Below are 15,038 nucleotides of genomic sequence, written 5' to 3' on the forward strand. Positions count from 1 at the left end.
CCATAAGTCATCAGCAGATTTTAGTGGAGCAGCAGCGTTATACACCAGCTGGGATCTGCTCTTTGCCTCTTGTTATTTTTTTGGATTTTAGTTCAAGACAAATGCATGCAAGTTTGATTATGAACACTATTCTTCATGATAAGACAAAGAAAATTAAACTGGGCTTCTTAATTGTTGCTCCTTCTGCAAAAGTCTTTGTGAGCATTGGTAATGATACACATCCATCTCACTGGGTTTCTGATTTGGATGTCACATCTGTTTTTTCACTGGTGCTCATAAAATATTAACATCCCTGCTGTAGCACTTAAAAGTCTCACTGTATTAGGGAATTTATGTCCTTCCCTGCAGCAATTACATCTATTTGCTCACTCCGCCTGTTAGCCGTTCTTCCAGTCTTCCTGTTTGTGGAAGGGAAATTTGGGTTCTTTGCAGAGTTGTTAAGTGGCATTCTTCATCTTAGGAAGGATTGCTTCCTGCCTTAGGGTCAGTGACAATTGGAAATAAATAAAGAAAGAGACATTTTAGAAATTAAGAGATGGATTCTAGCTAATATAGATTATATTAGTACTACTGTACCTCACATTTTCTTTAACAGAAAACCCAAAGTCACTTGGTAAAAAAAAAAAAAAATTAAGGAAATCCAAGTTCTTGTTTTCAGAATTGCCTTCATTATATGGCATATAATTAGTGAACTCTATTTTTTTCCCAGCAACCTCGAGGGCAGCTCACTTTGTAGAACCGGAGCAAAGTGAAAAGTGGGATGTCGCAGTGCAGGGACCGGTGACAATTTCTGGGTTTCCGTAACTAGATTTTTCCCCCCACCAATAAAGAACGGTCTGAGTGGAATGGGGAGGTGAAGGGTCACTCTGTTCCCCAATTATCTGTAAATCATTATTTCTACCACCTTTTAAGAAATAACTATTTCCTCAGTAAGGCGCATTTGTAATGGGAAAGAAGCTGCCTGTGATGAACAGCCTCCTCCTCCCAGCAGTGCCCTCTGCATGGCGATGATGGATATGAAGACAGAAGGCCCCCATCACCACGAATCTGTTGAGCCTGAGCTGTGTTAACACGCCGGCAGCTCCTCCTTTGTCCTGTGGCTTAGAGCACATCTTTCTTTACACTTATTGAACTCAGTGTATGACCTCTACTTTTGGGCAGTGAGGCTGTGAACCTGAACTGCCCCCTCTTCCTCACCAGAGGATAACAGAGAAGAGGGACAAGGCTGTCCTAGGCATTAAAGTGAGAGTTATGCTGGTTTTGCTCTTAAAAATGCAACACCTGCACACCTTCTTCTTACTGTATGACACTTAGGTGTCCTCCAGACACTCAACTACTTGCTTAATTTTCAGTAACGGATTTGCATATTCAGCTATGAATATGAAAGCAGACGTCCCATGTGCTGAAACCATCCATCCTCCCGTGCCCGTGCCTTTACAGTCAGAGTAATGGTGTAGAGAGATGCTGGGCACTTAGAGAGCAGGACAACAGCTCTGGACCATGATATGCTTGTCTTTTTCTCTCTGTGTGAAACACCAACACAATTAAAAATGCTTTCTTTAAACAGCGTAGGGATTTGTGTAGTTATCTGTGGGGCTGGCAACACTTTTGCTCTTTAAGGAAATGACAATCAAAATATTTGGGGGTTTAGTTTTGTGGCTTGTGCTGAGTATGTTAACATCTGGAGCAGGTTTTCAAAATGTCACTTTCTGTAGACTTGACTGGGATACGTACTTTAATGCTTATAAGGCCTCCAGCTTGCTGCTGCTTGGATTGCAAAAAGAAAAGGCCAGAAAAGATAATATACTTGGACACAGCCAGCATGAGTTTGAATTTCTTTCCCTCAAGTAATGCTGCTTGGGGGGATGCAGCTGTGTGTGTACAACCCCTGCTTACAAGAGTCTGTATCCCTGGAGTTGACACACAACCTATGAATGACCAAGCTCACTACGGGTCAGTATGAAACACGGATTGTGACACCCGACAATTATAAAAGACATTAGCTTACTTCAAAGAACACCAGCGGTAGGAAAAAAAATTAATTTATCCTTATTCCATTTTGTTTGCGCTCACTTTTCTGCCTAATATGCTATTTACTTTGATTCCTTTTTAGTCCATTAAATGCATAATAGCTTGCCCTGACCTAGACTGGGGCCCTTTGCTTTAACTCAAAGCCAGGAGGAACCACCCTTCCAAAAGCCATTTGGTTTAAATGAATCATATTTTTTAAAATGGAGAATAACTATGTTTTCTTCAAAGCAACCCAAAAGGCCAGATTTTGATCTTTGTAAGAGGATCATTGCTTGACGTGATTCTTCTGTTCCTCCCCACGACGGACCATGTCCACTTCTCTGGTGCAGGCAGCAGAGGAACAGCAGAGCCTGCTCTGGCCTCTCCCCATGAGGTGACAAGGGACATGCCACCCTGTGCTTCACAAGGGCTCTTTTGGTCATTTAAACCTAGCCACAGCTAACTATATCCTGGGCATTCCAGGCAGCTGTTTGTCTGATTTGTAATGTGTATACTTGACATCTACCATTTCTTGTGTAGGAACCGGGATATCTGCAGCCTCTGGATTCCACTCATGCCCTTAAATGCCACGTGGTTTCAATTGAGAACATAGAAATTGTCTTTCTTTTTTTCTGGTGATGTGTATCTTGGATCAATTTGGTGAATATTTGTAGTGTAAAATATTCCTCCTTCAATCTATTTTGTATTTAACTGTATTTTACAGTCTATTATCCTGAACAGCTGAAAGCTTTAAGTTGGGTGGATAGCTTGTTTTGTTTCTCCTGCCTAACATGAATAAACTATAGCATTTCTGTGTTAAATGTTTGGATACTTTCCACCTCCCCGAAGAAGATCTTCCTCTTTCTTGTTTGACTGCTAGCTTCTGTCTTGTTTTCTGACAGCAAATGGGACCTCAAGCAGTCAGCTGTCTACACCCAAATCAAAGCAATCCCCGATCTCCACACCTACCAGCCCAGGGAGCCTCCGTAAGCACAAGGTATTACGTTTCTTATACCTTACTACATCCGATTCTTCCTTAGTCTGCTTGGATTTGTACGACATTTAAGTCATGGCTGTATTCTCTGGAAGCACAAATCCTTATGTTAAGTCAGTGGAGAATTTGGCCCATTACCTAAAAGCATTGGCACTCTGGGCTCTAGCAAGATGGTGAACGACAAATCATTGGCCTGTTTCTTCCACTGGAGTTACTAATTTGTGCTGGAGATCATCCAGAAGAGATAACTTAACCCTGAGCTTGTATCACTATTTGAAAAAGTTCACAAGTTATTGATGGATACGATCTTCATATAGATCAAAAGCATAGCTGAATCCAATGAAATCTACATTTTCCTCAGGACTTAACTCTGATCTCAGCTGCTCAGCCAAAGTTTGAGGAAACGCACCAATTTTAACACCATGGGTCCAGATTTATTATTAATTTATAACTGAGAAGAGGATCTGGCCCATAGTCTGAATTCAACAACTGCTTGTGTGTATTTCAGCAGAAGTAATGCTGTAAACTGCATCCTTTGCTTCAGCCATCAAGGACCTAAAATGCTTTCCAAACGCTATCTCACTTAGGACTTTGGAGATGAGTGTTTGCTTCCTGGTAAAGACAAGTAAAACTCACCTTCTTTAATGTTTTATGCATGTTTTCAGCTGGCTGATTTATGACCTTTCCAGCAAAGCCCCTAGAGCATTTGTAATAGATGGTGACTGCTGAGGGCAAAGCCAATCCATCTATGAGCTTGCCCACCAACCAGTCGGCAAACACAAAATGTAGCATTTTAGGTTTACCAGAATGAATATTCATGCGCCATTGTCTTCCTCCCAGGAGCAATTTCCTGCTTATGATGAAATCACTTTTCTTTTTTTCCCCTAAAGCTCACATGATAAATGCTTAGGTTGAGGTCACCACAAAGTCATGTTTTACATTTTCTTACATCAAGATTGTTGTGAATTTCCTTTCTGTGTATTTGGGCTTTTCTTGGTTTTGCTCACAGTTTTTAACTGTGTATGGGTCAGAGTCCAAGGAGAGCTTTAGTCCTTGAGCAGGTTTGCGTACCTCGTTCCATGCAGAACTTTCAGGAAGTGGAATAAGATGGTTACCCTAAAAAGGGACCCCGGAAAAGCTTTACATTCAGCATTTGATCCAAATAATAAACTTGGGCTTATTTCCTTAACCCTTCTAATCGATTAGAAATTACTTAAAATAAAGAATAAATCATGGAACATGTGATTTTCCTAGAGATTTGTCCTAAGGGTAGCTGCCAAATCAAGGTAAGACTGTTGTAGACTTACATCCAAAGAGACCTCTTCAAGGAGAGGTCCTGCTCTTTCATGCATGTGCTATAATGAGCACATTGATCAAGAAGCTATAAAAAAATACTCCTCAAACTTATCACTGAACAGTCATCTTCTGGTACCAAGATTCTCTTGCTGCACTGTGGAAGTAACCTGCCTTGATTTTAGCCTTGAACTACCTGGACAACTGGTCAGCCCCTCCAGTAACCAGTGCTCGGGTCTTCCACCCTCTCCTTGCGAGCTGCATGGAACTGGACCATTCGACTTCTTCCTTACGCATGACCAAAGGTGGAAACTGATTGTGTGAGTTAACATTTTCCTCTTTCTTCCTACAGGACTTGTATCTGCCTCTGTCTTTGGATGACTCTGATTCCCTTGGAGATTCCATGTAAAGCGACACGAAGCTAAATGTCCATATTGCAAGCTATGTTTAAGATACAGTAGAGTACTTCTGCCAAAATAAGCAGATAGGTGACTGGTGCTTTCAAATCAGACAAAGGACACACAGTTATTTGTCTTTTTTTTTTTCTGTGATTTATCCTCTGTGCCACAAATCAACACCTACCAGTCTATAGAGATAGAGGGATACCATTCTTCTAAGTTACAGGGATGCAAAATGGACATTGCGAGCAATTTGGGGCCAATATGCCGATGATCCTGCACATTTCCCGTTTTCTTCTATTGTTTCTTCTGCTACAACTGTGTAATTTTCCTAGTGATAGTAAAGTAGCTCCCCCAAAAGTGTGCAAATGGATCGCTTGCTGCTCGATCTGCAAGCTCAAGTAGAGCAAATGATATTCTCCACCCCTCCAAACTCCCAACGCTTGCCAGCTCACCTGCTCCTCACTTGCAGCCCTGATTTTATCACCTGCATACTAACTGGTATTTTTTTTATTGTAGGAGGGCAGGAAGGGAAATGATGTACTAGTTTGATACTTAATACGCCAGCAGAAGCTTGGATGAGGTTAGGAATGATTGCATAAGGCGCTAAGTAAGGTTAGTACAATAGTGATTCAAATATTGGGGGGTTTATTATTATTATTATTAAGAAAAAAAACAAGTAAGTCAGCTGAATTATCTGGAGTGGAACACCTTTCGCATCTGATCCAAAGATACTGCTAGCTGGTAACAAATTTTTACACCTACCCTATGGTATCTCTCTATCTCTGTTTGTAACAGGAATGCCTTGTGAACAACCAACACTGAAAACACTGTGAAAATTTGTTTTCAGGTTTGACACCCTATAGGTCACTTTTTATAGCAAAAAAAAATCAATACACTTTTTATAAAGGAAAACCTTGTATCTGTGTTTTGGGAGTAAGGATTCAAGCTCCTTCTTTTTTATAAAAGCTGGTGATTTTCTTTTGGTTAAAAAACACATTCAGAAAAATGTACAAAAAAACCAACCAACAACTGCAGAACAGTAATAACAACAACTCAGTTCAGAAATCTTGTCATCACTGCCAAAATAGACACATGTAGGGAAAAAAAGGTCAATTCAAAATACTGAATGTTTTGATAGTTTTTGTAATGTTTAAGACTACGTATTTGGTTTTTTACACTTCAGTATTCCTAACTATGGCCAGATTCTCTACTTCTATAACAAATGGAATTTTGTGCTGTTCAAGAACCTGTATTTTAAGAAACTCTTCTATCTGACAAAAACAAACTTACTGTATTTAGAGAAACCTTTTGCTTTTATGGATCAGTAATGACTCCTACAGAATGCAAAGTTCATCTGCTCACGCAGGGCTGGTGGTTTTTACAGCGCCGAAGCTTTGTCACAGGCTAGCTGGCATTGCCTCCCCTTCTCATGGAATAAGCTTTCAATGAAACTGATTATTACTGAACTTTACCTGAATGAAATCTGTGCAATCAAATCTTTCTTTGTTGCTCTATTTGCCTTTGTTTCAGCTTACACACCTATTTCCTTGCAACCCCTTGTGATTAGAATGCGTTATGACATTGTGATGTTTGATGCTACGTGAACGCTGGGTTGTTCCCAAAGCTGCTCCACATTTTGTTTGCTTGCATTGCCGGTATGAAACAATCTGTGCAGGCTGCATCTTTAGAGGTTCATGTGACGATACGTATAATGCAACTTAAAAAAAGAGATGTATCTGAGAGAGGCCAGGATTGGGAATTACCAAGGGGTCAGAGTTGTTGTGCACCAAATTTGCACCCAGCAGTTGTAGTGCATTATGATTTACACCCAGAGTTTTGCAGAAGCAATCATTTGTTCCCCTGAAGAACTTCATTTAATTTAATAACTCTCTGACTACGCGACTGCTAAATGATCGATTCACCTGTTGTATATAGAATCCTGGTTTTAGTTCAAAGGCTAAGGGCTCATGTTGAAGGTTTGAGGGGGAAAGGATGGTAGTGTGGACAAAGCATAGGTGCAGTGGTCAGGACACCTTCATTCAGCCCTTGGCATTGCCAAATTTCGTGTTTGAACGGGAGCAGGTCTCTTGGTAACCCTGTGCCTCAGTCCTTCTGTCTGTCCCTACCGGGACAATACTGTTCTACCTCACTGGGGGTTGTGAGGCCAAATGTTGGTTAACATTTGTAAAGTGCTTTCAGATCCTCTAAGAGAAGGTGCTGAAGTATCCTGGGTGCAGATCTGGTTACGGGTGCTGATTTTTGGCTGTTTAATCCTGTAGGTGCTACTGTAGATGCTGGTCATGAGAAAACATGACTTTTAAAGCATGAGGATGTCAAAGGCCATGGTTATGCTAACAATATTATTCATCAGAGCTTTTGTCTTGGTAAAAGCTTTAGTGGGACAGGTATTTTGACATGCTTTTACCCTCTCCTATCTTCTGCTGGAGGAAATCTTAGAGTCCTTCCCCAAGTCTCTGCCTTTCCAGGGACCCTGACTAGTAGTCATGACCCTGCCTGTTAGAGATTATGGCCTTGGACTCCAGTCAAAGTCCTGTCACTTCACTGACACAGGCCGTTCCTGTTATAGTCAGGATTAACATGTCCTGCCACCTTTCCTCTGAGTCTCTGCTAAGCCAAGAGGCCAGCCATGAAATCACATCTAAGTGCTCTTGCTAATCAGTAGGGGACACTCACCACAGATCCACCAGGAAAACCTAAATCTTTGATATCCATAAGCAGACTGAACTTCTAGAGCTGATGATGGTAGGAAAGGAGTCTGAGATGTGCTTTCATCCAGTGTCCACAAGTTCAGTTTGTGTAAGATAAAGCAGGATCCCAAGAGGTGAATGAGCCTTTGGAGGATTGGTTGTTGAGGTAGCTGTTGAGAAGTGGTTCCTTTCCTTCTTGCCACAAATCATGTTTGGTTATTTGAAGATGCTCTTCCTGGTGGAGCATGCTAAGGAATCACTGAGGCCTTCTTCCTGAGCTGCACCTAGTGACACATCTAAAACCTGACACTGCAAATGCTCCCTTGGGAGCGGGGTTTTGTTTGCATGAGGATCATCCTGAGGTGGAGCTGAGCCCAACAGCTCCTTCAGGGAATTAGGAGGACCTTGAAAAGGCCTAAAAGAGGAAAAAAAACTGTTCAGTGGGAAAAATAGCCATTCAAACCAGTAGAAGCCACAAAGAAAACAGGGTATGAGGTCAAACTCCCAAGTTTTAAAAAGCAATTTTCTAGGTAGAAATGCCTGGGCAGTAGGCAACGTCAGTGAGCATTTCACCTGTAACATATAGTTAAGTCTGTATTAATGCCGATATTGCATGAGTTCTTGTACAGAAATGCATGTGGAATGTTACCTACACCCAAAACTAGTTATCTTTGGCTTTGTAGGATCCCCAATGTAGATTTGGATACCAAGAGAAACAATGCATAGGCATTGTACCGTAGACATTTAAATACAGGGACAGCCCTGATTCAGGAAAGAACTTTAAAAAATGCTTAAATTTCAGCACGTGCTTTACTCCTGTTGATTTTTCACGAGCTCTAAGCTTGGGTTTGGTCAGAAAGCTTTCCTGAACTGGAATGAATCAGTAATTACTTTCAATATATTATAATAACTTCAGACCCTATGAGATCCTGGAGCAGATGATACTAATTCCACTACACACTCCAGAGTTTACCTTTTATTTTTTTTTTTCTACTTTTACAAGCACATAAAACTCCACAGGATATGAGGATTTGCCATATTAATTCTGCTATAAGAACTCTGTCTAATTTCCCTCATGAGGCTGCCTTTAGTGTTTTCAGAGACTAATTGAATCACTAAGACTATATTGTTTTAAAACAATACAGTATTTAAAACAAATTGGAGAGATCTCTTAAAGTAGCAGGGCTTTGTTTCTTTGAAATCTGCCTTTATTCAGTACCCAGTATGTTTTAGCAGATTTGCACGTACAGTAAAAATACCTGTTTCAGGCACACAATCATCAGGAAGGAATTAGAGCAATCCTCCAAGCAGAGACGGATGTATTTGGTATTCACACATTCCAGTGATGGCCTTGACTGTAGAAGATCAGGGCAACGCAGCAAAATCTTCAGCCTTAGGATTTTTGTCACTTGTAAAGCATTTATAATCCTGAAGTTTCTGGGTTAAAGCCTCATCTCTTATAAGATTTGGAGCTATTTCAGTGCCACCAACTAAATAGCCAACGAAGACTCTACACCTTGAAGTAATTTTGAAAGAGTTTGGTGATGGGACTTTACCTTGGTCCGCTCTACAGTGGGAGATAGAAATAGCTTTTGTCTGCCATTGTCTGTGTTTTCTATATCTGCACATTAGTTACAATCCTCTCAGGAGCTAGAAACACTAATTGTGTTATTTTCATAGGCACAGAAAAAGTAATTCTGCTTAGAAAACAACTGCCACATCTCTCTCTCATACTTAGCTAACGCATATGCATGCAAAAAATTGCACACACTGTCTGTTATTTCTCTCTCATTTGCCTGAACAGTACTTTTGAAGGGAAAAAAGGGAGGTAGGACCAAAAATAGTGGCAAGCAGCAAAACAATACCAGGCATTTTTAATAGGAAATAATGGCATAAAAGTGTCAGTTTCTCTTTATCCGTATGGATACTGATGACATTTTCTAGGATGCCTTGTGTTTGCTTTTTCATGCCTTTGAGGTCAGTGCTGGTCTCCTTGCTGCTTCTCAGAACACCTTGTGAAACGGCTCTGTAAGGCCATGCTGAACCCCTGCGCAGATGCTGTTCCAGCGACAGCTATCCCTGGACGCCGCATCCTCTCCACAGGGGCCTGGTATGGACTTTACGGTGTGAGACTTCGTTCTTGCAACGAGAGCACACGAGTGGGTTTTGTCATTGACTTCACGGGTACCCCACATCCACTCAAGGCATTTGGAGAGTTGTAGAGGCAGAATCAATTTTAGAGAAAGGAAGAAAAAATAGCCAAGTAAAGTAGGTACAAAATTAATCCAGAAAGTCTCTCGTCAAGCTAAGACAATCCACAACCAGAGAAAAGCAACACAGAGGTGCATTTATCACACACAAGGTGCCGATCATGCCCAAAGCAGAACAAAACAGCTTCTTTTTTTTTCTAGTGGTGATTTAGCCTTAAAGTTATTCTTCCAGCTGCTGACGGAAGCAGGCTGCAACAGTATTTGGGACTGGTGAGGTTCTTTGTAGAAGCAAATGGATGGCACAAGATGAAGATCCTTCTCTGTCTATCTAGATAAAGAGTGAGGTCAGTCCATGCAACAGAATTAGTGCTTTACGCAAGATATCTAGAAGAGATCCAGCTGAAACATCACCTTGGTGTAATGAGACCAAGAAGGTTAAGACTTTAAGTGCCTTCGAACATGCTTTGGGCTTGACAAGTGGCATTATACATGTGCCCAACAAGGTGTAGGTAAAAATGGCCTTGACAAAAGGGGACAGGTAGACTTAAATTCTTGAGATATTTAGCCCATCTCACATTTATTCAACCAGCTCTCAAAAATTACTGTCTCCAGAATCACAGATTTCTTCTGGCTGATGCCTCACTGTCCCATCTGTATGAATCTGAACAGGCCTCTCCATGACATCTCAGGAAATGTTAAAGCTGAGTCTTGTGTTTCACAGCGCAGCCGCTCCTCACTGATTGCGGAGTGAACTGGGCTGGGGTCTGCTGCACTGGTTATCGATTCTGTCGTTCAGGTATTCTTCACCCTCCGCCTTTGCTCCTGGCTTGAGACCTGGCGTCTCTCACTCCGGGTGCCTCCAGGTGAAAGGCCTGTGGCCAGCAGTGCGTACAGACCCCTCGTTTTGTTTTGTTCCTCTGGAACAGATCTAGTCATGTGATGTTTGTCTGAAGGTCTGGGGCTAAGCTGACAAAAGCCCCATGTGTTAATAGGGAGAGGGGAGGTGCTCAGAGATGTGAGTGAGTGGATGAAAAAGGTTTTTTTCAGCAATGCCATTGCACAGCTGTTCTGGCAGAATCCCAGTTGCAGGGTAGGGTATGAGTACTATGTCTGCGCATGAAAATGCAGAGCTTTGGCATCACAGACCACTGTCCGTCCATCAGGACACTCTGTTTAGAGAAGATTAAAAACAGAGACCAATTTTCAGCCCATAGATGAGCTTCTGAGCAAATGAGAATCAAACCTAGTGGATTCAGCAGTGGGATTTCAGAGCCATTGGCATTTCAGAGCTACTGGTCTTTGGCAGATTGGTTCTCCTTGTGCCATGGTGTCCCAGTGCATACAGAGCTGATCACAATACTAACCTCCATCTGTACGGTGCTCTGAGATAAGCTGATACAAAGACCTATGGGAGAGCTTGCTCTTAAGATTTATTCATTATTTAGCAAAGTCTGAAAACCTTACAGAAACAAAACAAGGTCCATTGTTTTTAGCAAGTCTTTTCAGGAACTCTGGCTCTTTCAAAACTATGCTGTAAAAATGCTTCATTATTTTACTAACGGTGAAAGACAGACACATCATTTTTAGGTCACCCAAAAGCCGTAGAGGAGCCAGCAACACCCCAGAGAGCAAGGCCGTATCAACATCCAGCAACCCAGTTCTCTCATCCTGAATGCAGACCCCTGCGGTCCCTCTTTTTGGTACATGTATGTGTACATATCGGGGGCAATTCGTGTTACCGTTCAGAATGTGGGCCTTGTATTTGTAAAAGATGAATACGACTAACGATTTCAGTGGCCTTCTACCAAGAAAACAGTGGGCCTGTTGTTGAAAGCTTTCTTGTTTAGAAAGTGTTCGTGGCCAGATGGCTTCATGGGAAAGAGTTGCCTTTCAGTTTCGTTGCTTCATGCACTGAGTTGAACTATTCTGGCCCTGGCTCTGTATCTCAGTGAACTGTAACTCACGCCTCTTGAGCCAGCTTAGAGCTTCCCTGGGTCTGACAGTTTATCACTCAAACAACTGAAGGAGGAGGACGCCCAAAAGGAATTAACAAATCTTTGCAGTAATTGGAGTCTGTCAGCTGAAAAAAAGAAAGTTGGCATCGTTAGAGAAAGATGCCATGATGGCCGGTGTCATGGGAAACAAAGAAAGAAGACTCGTTTCGGAGAGGAATGGTAGGGAGCATTTGTTAGGAGATATTTACTGAGTGATGAAAGGAGCTTGAACTTCACAGAAAATGAAATGGAAGGGAGAGCAAGAGGCAGAGCACTGGAAATGTCAGTGGCATTGATGTGTCGGAATAATAAAAGACAAAAGCCAAGAAATTCCAGGGACAAACAAAAGGGGAGGCTGGGGCTAGCTGAGGATCTACAGCTTGGTTCCGGACAGAAAAGCAGCAGGAGTTCCTGGCTGCATGCTGAGAGAGTTATTGCCCCTGCAGGTATCTAAAGCCAGGATGCAGGCTATCTGCCACAACAGCGTGTCCCCCGCTCCCGATGGCAGAAATAAGGTCATGCTTGGCCGCAGGCAGGAGAACTTGGTTTGAAGTTCCTCCCTAAAAGGGGGAAGGAAAGATCCAGCCCTTCGCTGAATGATAGCACCAACCTGCTGTTTGGTTTTATTTTTATTTGTCCCTATCAGATCAGAAATAGAAATTCATCAGCATGCTCTGGCTTGGAGAAGGACAGGCTTGGCACACTGGGGAATTGCAAGACGTGTGCAAGAGAATAACGAGGGCACCTCTGAACCTCCCATCCCTTCCCACGGAGCTCAGCAAGCTCTGGAAAAGGTAGCAACCCACTTGCAGCAGGGAAAAACCCCAGGACAGGCTCCTGGAGGAGGTTACATCGATTTGCTGTGCAGGCAGAGGGACTGATGGTGACTTTGTCCGTGAAATGCCTAGCCATGTATGGGAGAGCTGCTGCACTCAGTAATCAATGGGAAATCCATGCTGAACAAGAGCATCTGTGCTGAACACTGGTTTTCTCATGAGATCTTTTTTCTAAATTCAGTTGAGTTACAGCGCTTGTGAATTTAATCCTAAAAGGCAAAACAACTGACTTACCTGAACACATTTTTTTTGCTGTTTAGTCTCAGATTTTTTTTTCTTTTTGCATAAAGATTGCACCTCTTTGTTTCCGTAGATTCTCAGATGCTCAATATAACACATGTGAAACCCAATACGCCTAATTCTCTGCTTCTCTGAACAGGCAGAAGCTCCTCTGTAATTAAGAGAGCTGAATCCATTTGGTCCAAGGTTAGTCTCCTATTTCGAAGATTGATTACTGTCAATAACTCTTGTGTGATTGATTACTTAAGTGCAGATTCAGTTTCCTGGGTGACAGCTGCAGAATTTGCAGAGAAAACCTCACTGACCTCAGCTATAAAGTGATCTCTTGTCTGAACCTCACATAGCAAGTTACATATGGCAGATATTTTGTATAGTTTCATTATAGTTAACGTTAAAGCTGGAAGAGTTTTCTTTGTTGAATATCTTAAAACTTCTAGAAGTTAAAATTAAACAAGGAACCTTAGTAAATCAGGGTCTCATCTACATTTTCTGGTTCTAAATATAGTTCTGCTGGCTTTATCTCACTTCACTCTCATTTCAGTCTACCAATAGAGATGCCCTGAGCCCAGCAGGTTTATGGAACTAGAAACAGCATTTCTATTTCTTCCAGTATTTTTCTACTCTAGTACCAGCTAGAACCAAGCAGAATAGAGATTTATGGTTGGCTTGGTTTTTAGAGAAAAAGATTACCAAATGCCGCTGAACGTAAAAAGGAAGGTTCAGTTCATTTTAGGTGACTCATCTGAACTCAAGGCTGCTTTTGATTTTTATCCAAGCTGGTTCTCCATCTCTATTTGCAAGTTATATATATGAAATTGAGATTAATTTGAGTCACATTTGAACAGCGGGGTTGTTGCAGAGCAAAGTGATTCACCTGGCACGTGCAGTCGGGATGAAACACGCTGGCACTTGGTCAGGGTGGACCTGAACCAAACCCTGGTTCTGAACCCTTGAGCTTCTGAGAAACCCATGTGCAGAGTCAAACTTGGGAAATACTGTAACAGACCAAATGGACCCCAAGCTGGGGTCCAGGCCCAGTTCTTGAAATGAAGAATTTTACCTTTGAAGAATCCCTGTGAAACATTTAGTGGGTTTTGTTGTTGTTGTTTTGGTATTTTATTTTCTTTTTATTTTTTTAAACTCCAGCATGCCTGCTTTTCTCCATCTGCTTCCAATCATTGCACAGCAGACATGGATGGGTTTTTAATTCACTTCCCTTTGCAGGTGGCAGCTGAAATGTAGTGATAGTCTGTCTCCCTCTCATGCTGACCACACAGGCACTGAGGGATGCAGAACACACAGCTTCTTTCCCTTTTCCCCCCACCCCTCTTTACAACAGAAGACCTTTTTACAGATTTAGTGTGATGTCTAAAGATGTGTCTCCTTAAAAAGAAGAATGTCTAGGGAATTAATTGCACTGCTAATTGGTGTTTATAGATAAGGTGAACCAGAAGTATTGAATGTAAGAACAAGAAAGCCTACGAGTTATAATTACATGCTGAATTCTGACATGTAAAATTGTTGTTAGTTTGCTTCTTATTTAAATGACGTGTGATCTGAGCAGCTTTATCGCCGTGGCAGTACCGGTACAGCTGCGATTATCAATTTAGAAGACACCCAGGGTCTTTTAGAAAGAGGAAACCTGTCTAGCCAAACCTCCTTCTTTCTCTGAAACGATGACACATTCCTCTCCATGATACTCTGTATTTTATGACACTATTTAGTCTAGAAGCACAGGAAAGGAGTAGCAGCTTGCTGCCTTTGCTGTTCCTAGCCTTTACTTATTTTCTTAATCACAAATATACTCACAAGCTAGGGCTAGCGGCTCTCGTCGCATCCTGTAAGCCCGAGTTCTTCGCGCCACTCTTCTCTGAAGAGCAAGAACTGCCTTCGCTCAGGGCCCTGCGCTCTGCGGCTCGCTCCGAGCTGCAAACCTGCCGACGAGTTGCGCGGAGGGAGGGAGATACGCAGCTGAACTGGCACCTGGTCATGGATTACTGTCTTAGGTCATTCGTTGAGTTTGTATGAGTTCATCATTAATAACAAAGCTGCAATATAATATAACTGAGAGGCCGCAATATATTTTCTATTGTCATTCCGTGGGTGGGGGTTGGAGGGGTTTAAAGTTTAGCTGGTATACTTTAAACTCTGTGTACATAACCTTGGAGGACACGTGGGTGGTAAGTGTTCAGTCGTTATTATGTTGGGACTGGAAAATTTCAGTTTGTTTTTGTTTAAATAATAAGGTATTTAATTAATGACATTGTACAAAGAGTTATTAATTTAAATGGTGCTTTTGTTCTCCTAAACCAGATCTGTCTAACCTTTCTTTTTGGCAAGCCTGCAGCAATC

At 41.9% G+C, this 15,038-nt stretch overlaps 1 protein-coding gene across 2 annotated transcripts in view; it reads left to right on the forward strand.

The window, feature by feature from the left end:
- Positions 1 to 6,198, forward strand: part of DCX (doublecortin) — a 70,394-nt gene extending 64,196 nt beyond the window's left edge. For both annotated transcript variants that reach the window (XM_010122157.2, XM_086756432.1), the window contains exons 6-7: positions 2,913 to 3,007; positions 4,650 to 6,198. In XM_010122157.2, coding sequence (XP_010120459.1) covers positions 2,913 to 3,007; positions 4,650 to 4,706 — 152 coding nt within the window. In that variant the 3' untranslated portion in view covers positions 4,707 to 6,198. The remainder of the gene's footprint in view (positions 1 to 2,912; positions 3,008 to 4,649) is intronic.
- The last annotated feature ends 8,840 nt before the right edge of the window (positions 6,199 to 15,038 follow it).

The sequence above is a fragment of the Chlamydotis macqueenii genome, chromosome 11, assembly GCF_036417535.1.
Source record: "Chlamydotis macqueenii isolate bChlMac1 chromosome 11, bChlMac1.mat, whole genome shotgun sequence".
Lineage (NCBI taxonomy): Eukaryota > Metazoa > Chordata > Aves > Otidiformes > Otididae > Chlamydotis > Chlamydotis macqueenii.